Consider the following 9,593-nt stretch of genomic DNA (forward strand, 5'->3'; position numbering starts at 1 on the left):
TAGCATTTTAATATTAATTAATATTCTTATTTAATATATTTATAAGTAAAATGTAAATTTTAATTTTTACTCTTATTTTTATGTACTATTTCAGCTAATTGCTGAAAACACAAAATCTATTTCCGATGTGCTTGATGATTCGATTGATTTGATTTTGGAGTCCTAACAAAACACACAGAAAGTTATCTACCTGCCCCATTTTACAATTTTTTTGTAATATTTAAAAGGAATGGATTAGGAACAAAAAGGAAAATTAGAGTGTAGCAGTCCAACTTATTTTATGTCTGCATAGAAAATAAGAATGATTCCATACATGTACAAAAGAAAGAGACAGTTTACATCCTTAAACATTCTATACGAAGTAAAAAGTGTTGTATTTTTAAAACAAAATTAAACAAATAAATTATATTTTTATCATAAAAAATTCTGGACTAATTTATTCATCAAAAGAATTTAAATATATTTTTTATTTATCAAAATTTTGTATTTTTTAAACACTTTAAATAATTATCATACTTGAACTCACTTCTTACATAACAAAATGGATATCTAAAAATATTTATGCTATTTAATTTATGATCGCTAATAACAAGTCATCATTTGAGCGATGCCATACTATTTGCCAAAACCAAAAATGATGGGATTGATGTATCATTATTATATTAAAAATGTTATTTATATATTAAAATTAATTATTATGTATGAAAGAAAAAATATATATACTACCATGGTTTAGCAAATGCTGCTGCCAATCATATTGCAAAGAGAACGACTGATGGGAGTACTGCTCAGCCTTCAATTTCATTTAGATACATGGTTGCCATCAGCTAAAACGAAGGTTCTACTAACATGTTCCCTGTTTTTTTTACGGGATAACATGTTCTCTCTTCTATATAATACCCCAATGGTGCTAATTTGTATGCTAAACCATGTTTCCAAATCCAGTTATGCGAGTTTCATTATTAACATCGTGGAGATTAGAATTTCTGGTATTAAGTAAATTGCCACAGAATCACAGTGATGTATAATAAGCAGTAGTTAGTTCTTGAAAGCACCAACCATAGTTTCTACAATACACTATATATATGCTATGCCACATTACTTGTGGTTAGACTTAGACAACATGTTCAGCTGGATGAAATCTCCTATTTTGGGATAGCACCATCCACAATCATTTGGCACATCTCTAAAGAAAATAAGAACCATAGCAGCCTCCAGTTTCTAGTTTACTCATCAGTTGTTCAAATCCTGCATAACAAAACAAACCAATCAGATTTAAAACTAATATTTATACAAGTCAAAAGAATTCATATATTTATATATTTTTATACTAAATTAAGTAAAGTCTAAAGATTACAACGAACCAACTCGTGTCAACTGAACCCCAATACATAACTAGCAAATTATCCATGGTGAACTAAAAGGATTCGCTTATAAACAAGCAGTATTTTTACACACAGTTTGATGATACAAGGTTAAAGAAAGATTGGGTGCTCTAGCAAAACGGTATATACCTATATCAGGACTGTGGGACAAGTTCTCATAGGAAGGAACTTGATGAATTGTTTCTTGAATTTCTGGCATCTTTTTCTCCTTTGGAGACTCTACTTCTACATCTGCTTCTGCTTCTAGATTATTCTGGGAGGGAAGCAGTTGCTTGCGCTTGGAACGTGCTCTTCGATTCTGGAACCAATTATAGACATTAGTCTCTGAAATCTGGCCATGTTGGCCAAGCTCAAGGGTTATCTCCTTGATCTTCTGCTTGTTTGGAGTGCCATTCCCTTCGTCAAATATACGCTCCAGAATTTGAAGTTGAAGAGGCGTCGGCGTCCACCGCTGCCTCGCCGTTATCTTGTGGCCGGAGCACGCCATGAGAGGATCACAGTATAAATTCCCTAACCTCATTCCTAGACAACAATTAACATTCATTCATGACTCTCCTAATTGATGACAAATTAGATCGTGAAATTAAAGATGAACCGAACCTGCGAGGTCTTGCTGAGTGGTGATAGATTTGTGCATCTCAACCAGGCGGTCGCAGATGGTGGCGTAGACCGATATCTGTTGCCGCAGCATTTCCAGTTGTTCATCGGTCATCACTTTCATGTATAAGCTTCCGATTCCATTGTTAGCTCCTGATGTGGCTTGCTCTGCCTCCATCCTTTTTCTCTTTTGCAGTAACAGCAAATGGAAGAAGATGATGAAGAATTGTAAGCAATTGCATCTCTATTTGCAGATAGAGGCTTCTCTTCTCTTAGTCAACCAGAAAAGGTAGCGTAGTTAACTGCGCAATTTGGCCTAAGCTCCCGCAAATCACGCAATTTTCCCTCCTTTCTCTTTTCTTTTCACTAGGATGTGCCCCGCGCAAAAAACCGGTCCAGTCTTTATATCACTGAATCATACCCCAACTTGGTTAGTCCAGTCTTTATATCAATAGCCCAACCCAACTAATCAAAGTTTCTATTTATCACAATTACATGCTACTCTAGTCGGTGTAAAAGTAAAAAACTAGGCATGTTTATCGAAAGAGAAATAGATTTTTTTAACTCTTAATTGATTTTGTTGATTTTGTAAAATGTAATTTTACATTATATAAGACCTTTTTTTCACATGTTTTTATTTGATCCTAGTTAAGTTTTGAATAGTGCGAGATAACATTTTACAAGATTAATTGAGAAAAAAATTTAAAAAATCTATTTCCGTAAGAAAATAGTTTCTCGGCCAGTATCTATTACATTATGCAGCAAGGTTTTGAAAACTAGTCTGAATCGGCCGATCGAACCGTGAATCGCTGCAAAAAATGGATCAGTCAGATGCTAAAATTGCCAATTTAAAAAAATACTATTGAACCGTCGAACTGGCCGGAAATTGGTTGGTCGAACCGAACCGTAACCGGCCGATTTTTTGAATTAGGAAGCAAAGGTTGTCGTTTTGGTTGTGCTGAACCCTATCTTCACAACTCTACTCCAGTCCAACCTTAATTCCAGACTCCAGGAACGCGCTCTCTGCCTCTCTCTCACTCAGTCCAAAGCTCCTCTCATCGAGCTCCTGGTCTTCCTTCACTTCCGTTCAGCCACCGCCTGCTACCGCCGTCGTCGGAACTTCCAACTTTGAATAGCCACCGCCTGCTCCCTCATTTCCCTTCCATCGCGCTGCAGCCATCGTAACATTCCTTCCCCTCCATCGCGCAGCCACCGTGTGAACGTGGAAGCCTCTATCGCGCAGCCAAGGTTGCGCCGGCGCTAGCTCTATTCCATCGCAGCCACTATCCTTTTCGAAGCCCATTCGAAGGTGCTTGATGTAGGCCAAACGTCAGTTCGAAATTTCTTCTCAATAAAAGAATCGCTTCGTTGCAACTATAGTTCCAAACCAACAATTGACCCGCATTAGAGTTTAATTTGTCTGTCACAAGTGCAAACCAATAAAAATATCGAGAGTATTAGATCTCGGGTCGTCTCTCAAAGGAATTGTAGTGAGGTATTCATATTATTGGTTATCAGATTCATAGGGTGGTTTGCAAATAAGAAGACGAGAATCTAAATGATAAGAAAATAAAGCAAACAACTAAAGATAGTAAATACTAAAAAGGCATTCAAGGAGAGGAATGAGAATTGAGATTTTCTATCCTAGTCATTAATCATAACACAATAATTACCAAGATTTAAACCTACTACGTTATCTCCAACATTAGGAGAAGGTCAAATAGGCCTAGTTAATCACAATCCATAAGTAGTATCAATGAAAACAAGATTAACTAACAACTCAAGATTACCAATATAAATAGGATATTAATGACTCAAGAGTACCTAATTTTTCTTTCTAAGTCAAGAATGCAAAAAGTCTACTCTAAAATTAAGCCAAATATTTTATCAAACACTTGGTGTGCATAAAAAAAAGCATATTAAATTCTAATAATTATAAAACCTAAAACTATCAAATGCAAGATAACAATAATAACAACTCAATTAAACACCAATAAACATAAAAACATCAAATTACATTAAATAAAATTAAAAGTAATAAAGGTTCATGAAACTAAAGGTGACACGTTTTCAGAACCTTGTTTTTTCACATACTCATGTATTCTTTTCAACCATAACATATATACATTGTTATTATTACTCTTCTTTGGGACATTTTGTCCCCTTTTTATTTTTTTCTTTCTTTTTCTTTTTCTTTCTCTTATATATATATAAATTTTTTTCAACAATAACATAATATATACAAAAGGTGAATGCATATGGTTTACATAATTCATACATGAGTATGTACCCAAATTTCTAATATTTTCAAAAGAAACATAAACCACATTTTCATCAACCAAAGTTTCTAAATTTTTTCACACTTAAATGATACACACTCTCACTAGCCTAAGCTAATCAAAGATCCAAATTAAGGACATTTATTATTTTTTACTTAGAGGTAGTGATGTGCTAAAATAAAAAATAAAAAGAGATTAAAATAAGCTCAAAATTGGTTAACAAAGATAGATAAAAGGGTAAAGCTATTTGGGTAAGTGAGCTCAAATGAAATAAAGGTCTCAATCATATAAATGCATTCATACACAAAATAATGGACATAAAAAATCAAACAAATCAAAGATTACATTCATAGAGAGAGAATAACACATAACAAGGAAAATAGTGGTTATATGATGCAACCGCACAATTATGCTCAAAAACTCACAAGCTTATGTGTTCTTAGCTTAAAAACATATTCCATAATATAGTCCAAGCAAGTTTTATGAAAAATATTTTAACTCAAAGTAATTTTTGGAATGCCCTATATATATATATATATATATATATGCAAACCAAGAAAACGCTACTAAAAATTCTAAAAGACATGGTAATAACAAAAACAAATTTTGAAATATGAAAGTGTTGGGATTAGAATATTTCACCCAAGATTGGCCGATTGGTCGGATGACCTCCCCACACTTAAAAGTTTGACTGTCCTTGGTGCATTCAAAGATGAGGTACGGCGACTATGCGGATTGCCATCTTCAGCTGGTGGATCAACCGGCTGCTGCATGTTCTTTCTTCTTCTTCCCTTTTTGCTTATGGTGAATCATCCTCCAAGATAGAAAACATGATAGCAAGATGAGTAAATGCAAAAGCAAGGAAGCATAGATTGTTGGAATGAGGTGATGATCACCAAAATGAAGTGAGTGAATCAATGCGTGACATGAATTAAAATAAGTATGTGAATTCTAAGTTGCGCGCACACACACACTAGCATTGAAAGTTATGTCACAATTACACAAAAGAATTATGTACTTTACTCATTCTAGTGTGCTTGAGATACTTTTAAAAAAACTTGTAAGTTAAAACAAACAAACAAGTAATAAAGAAGCATGAAAGTACTCAAGCAAGAATCAATCGATTGTGAAATGGATAATGAATGGACATTGGTTCATGTGCAAGAGAACTTAACAGACCAAGATACATATGGAACTCACACATCAATCAATGAAACACTTTGAATTTTTGTTCACATCACCTAGTTGACATAACGTGGGAGACATGATTGCTATGCAACTTAGAAAATGAGAGATATAAGGTAAAATCAATCACATAGTAAGCATGGTCCATATAGCTTGAGAATTTCAAAAAGATGTCCCTAAGTGAACTTACAATCCAATTTTACAAATTCCATAATACCGATGCACAAACTTAGTGATGTAAATAAAAATCAACATAAGCAACCATTACCTAACAACAAAGGAATCAAATAGAAGTAAACTACCTAATGATAGATAATGAAATCAAATCACATGGTAGTCAAAACATGAAATTTAAAAATTTTAGAATGCTTTGAAAGCAATTTCAGGTACTTGGTATGTAAAAATATCAAAGAAGCAAGATTCAATACCAAGCAACAAATTATAACCTCAACAAAGAAATCCAACAATGATGCTAAAATGGCAATAAGTCAGTAATCACCAGCAATATCCCATCAGAATCAACAAATCAAATCAAATCAATAATCCAACACTTAGCACCAAAACAGAAAATTAAATAGAAAATTAAACTAACTAACTAACTAACTAACTAACTAACTAAAGGAGATGATCGTGGATGGGGAATCGTAGTGGTGGATGGTGGGTGGAGGAGGGGAAGAGGAAAAGAGAAGAGAAAAAAAGAAAAGAAATGAAGAGAAAAGAAGAAAAGAAGAGTGTGTGAAGCAGGGGGTCACACGTACACGTGACATGGGGAAAATGGGAGGCGACGTGTACGCGTGGGGCACACGTACGCATGACATGCAGTTGTTCCCAAGGCACAACTCCCGCATGATCCTGGCACAACTCTTTGTCCATGCCATGCGGTAGGATAGTCCACGCACTGTTGATGCATGGTCAGATTCTGGGATGTCACGCGTATGCGTGGGGCATGCGTACGCGTAATGCTCTCTTTTTTTTTTTCAACATGAACTCAAACATAAACAAGAATTTCACCCACTAATTACATTTTAAAACCAACCAATTTCAAAATGAACAAACTCTTAAAATTCTAAAAATTATTTAAACATTCAACTATGCAATTCAAACAAAAATGCAATTCAAAACAAGTTTTTCAACTATTCTAACATACAACTTAAAACACAAATCTAACCAAGCAAACTAACATCTAGGGGCAATATATACAAGAGTGATATAAAGAAAGAAAGTACCTAATAATGGAAACTCAATTCATTCATCAACTATATACACAAGAGAATGGAAAGAGTTTACCATGGTGGGGTATCTCCCACCTAGCACTTTTATTTATAGTCCTTAAGTTGGATATTTTGGAGAGCTCTTATCAAGGTGGCTTGTGCTTGTATTCATCCTTGAACTTCCACGAATGCTTGGACTTCAAGTTTGCTTTAACACTCCAATTGATATCCACCAAGCCTTGATGAAGTTCACAACAAGCTAGGTGCTCCCAAAATTGATCCTTATCTTGTAATCTGGGATCCCAAACCTTATTTTTACACCCGTCTTCAAGTTGATCATCATGATTCCATTCGGGTGAAAAGCACACAGAATTCTCATTTAGGCACCAAATCATCCTTTTAGACCCATTCAATTTAGCATTCCTCCAACTATGGGGATTAAACCTTGAGGGTTCAACCTTAATGAGCCTAGCATTATTTTTCCAACCATTACACAACTCGCTCTTACTCTTAAATTCACAAATAGTTCGAAGTTGACCATTCGTTTCAAGTAAACCATATTCAAGTGGAAAAAATAAACAAAGAGATATGAATTTCACCCACTCAAATGATATGATGGATGGTTGCTCGGTGAGAAAGGCTCCAACCAGCTTTGGCAAGGTGATTGCAACTCCCTTTGACTCCTCTTTGATAGCTACCACCCCTTGACATGCTTTGTTAATTACGATTCCTTGTTCACCAACTTCTTCTACACATTTCTCATTACTCAAGTCATGTATTGGAGGTTGATAAACCCATATTTTATGATATATTTTGTGCTTAGTTTGAGTGATTTATTCAATCCTTCACCCACTTATTCATATTAATTGCATAGTTTTACTTTCCCTTCCTCATTAGGTGATGTATGTGAAAAACATGTTTCCTATGCTTTAAAACTAATTATTTTAATTACCTTTAATTCCATTCGATGCCGTGACTAGTGTGCTGAGTAGTTTCAGATCTTCTAAGGCAGGAATGACTTAAAGGATGGAAAGAAAACATACAAAAATGGAAGGAAAGCACAAAACAGAGTTTTTAAAGAAACTGGCATCCACGCGATCGCATGGGCGACGCGAACGCATGCCAAGCGCGAATCAACAGCGACGCGGCCGCATGACTGACGCGACCGCGCGCCTTAAGCAAAACACATATGACGCGGCCGCATGACTGACGCGACCGTGTGACAAGAAAAGCTCCGAATGACGCGACCGCGTGACCCACGCGGACGCATGACAGAGGCCACGCACCAGAAATTGCAGAAAATGCTCCCAGCGATTTCTGAAGCCCTTTTTGGCCCAAATCCAAGTCCAGAAGGCATAGACCAGAGGTTATAAAGTGAGGGAATGCATCCATTCATAGAGAGACGACTTTAGTTTAGTTTTCATGAGTTAGATTTAGTTTGGAGAGAGGTTCTCTCCTCTCTCTTAGGATTAGGATTTAGGATTTCTCTTAATTCGAGAGTAACTCTCGATCCCAGGTTTAATGTTCCTTTACTTCAAGCTTCTCTTTTACTTTTATTCACTACTTTAGTTGATTATTTACTTTTGCAATTTAATTTATGAATTCTTCCATGTTACAGATTATTATTTTGGATTAATGTTATTTGAGGTATTTTAGTTAATATTGCTTTCTTTTATTTATTAGTTACAATTATTCCCAATCTGAAGACATCTTTATTCGCTAATTAAACTATTCACTCCTCATTCTCAAAACCCCAATTTACAATCTCCATAACCAATAATAAGAACATACTTCCCTGCAGTTCCTTGAGAAGACGACCCGAGGTTTGAATACTTCGGTTATCAATTTATTTAGGGGTTTGTTACTTGTGACAACCAAAACATTTGTATGAAAGGACTTTTGATGGTTTAAAAACTATACTTGCAACGAGGATTTATTTGCAAATTTCTAGACCACGCAAAAGTTCTCTCTTCAGAGGTTGTACACGGTCCTCCTTATCATCAATTTCACAACATAATGAGGAAGGTTCAACAATCTCACTAGCACATTAGTTGGTGCGGAATCATCTTCAATGGTGGGGCTTACCGCTTGCTCAACTTCTTCCAATCTTTCATTATTTACAATATGCCTTGGAGGTTGCGCATTATCCTCCTCAACATCAATTTCAAGCTCAATAGAAGAAGGTTCTACCACCTTGGAATCCACCTCACACTCAACTTCTCCTAGATCTTCAACCACTTCTTCCTCTTCAATGACCTCAACTTTCTCTACTTGCTGCAAGGCATACTCTATCTCCTTGTTCTCAAGTTGAGATTCTAAAATCTTTTCATGCTCCGATCTTCGGTTGATTCTCCACATTCATCCGTAGAAATGCTTTGTTTGTGGCATGAATCCTATGAGTTCAAGTTGGCTTTAATTTTGGCAAAGTTAGTCATGATAGCTTCATGCCTCTTTTGGGCTTCCTCTTGCTCCTTTTGAAATATGATTGCTTTAAGTTGATCCATCGCTTTCTTGAGACAATCCCTTGGCTCTTGTTCCACTTGGCTAATGTAATTAAGATCATGTTGCTCTTGGATCAATGGATATGAGTATTTTTTCATGGAGGGTTATGGTGGGAAGAAGAATTCATCATGTGGTTAAAAGTTCTCAAATGCACGGATTTTGATGAGGTAACCATATAACACGTTTCCTGGGAAAGGAATGCAAGAGCGGACCTATTGTCAAAGCTGGCTAGCACCAAGTCCATAGCAGGGAACTATTCTCTCATCCAGGAAGCAATTAAGGAACCCTCAGTCACCCTGGTCCTGAGTCAACCAGAAGGCTTGAATTGGATGACCCCGACCAAAGACTTCATCAAAAAAGGAAGTCTTCCTCCTAATCTATCCGAGCAAAAAAGGCTCAAGAGAGAAGCAGCCAAGTACACAATAATACAAGGG

General features: G+C 35.8%; 1 protein-coding gene across 1 annotated transcript; it reads right to left on the minus strand.

Moving 5' to 3' along the window:
* LOC107609801 (WUSCHEL-related homeobox 8) lies at positions 969–2,365 on the minus strand. Its single transcript, XM_016311830.2, has 3 exons — positions 1,986–2,365; positions 1,515–1,907; positions 969–1,248 (listed from the first exon to the last, which is right to left on the minus strand). Exons 1-3 carry the CDS (start codon positions 2,158–2,160, stop codon positions 1,187–1,189), a joined length of 630 nt encoding a protein of 209 aa, XP_016167316.1. The 5' UTR covers positions 2,161–2,365; the 3' UTR covers positions 969–1,186.

The sequence above is a fragment of the Arachis ipaensis genome, chromosome B07, assembly GCF_000816755.2.
Source record: "Arachis ipaensis cultivar K30076 chromosome B07, Araip1.1, whole genome shotgun sequence".
In the NCBI taxonomy this organism is placed as follows: Eukaryota; Viridiplantae; Streptophyta; class Magnoliopsida; order Fabales; family Fabaceae; genus Arachis; species Arachis ipaensis.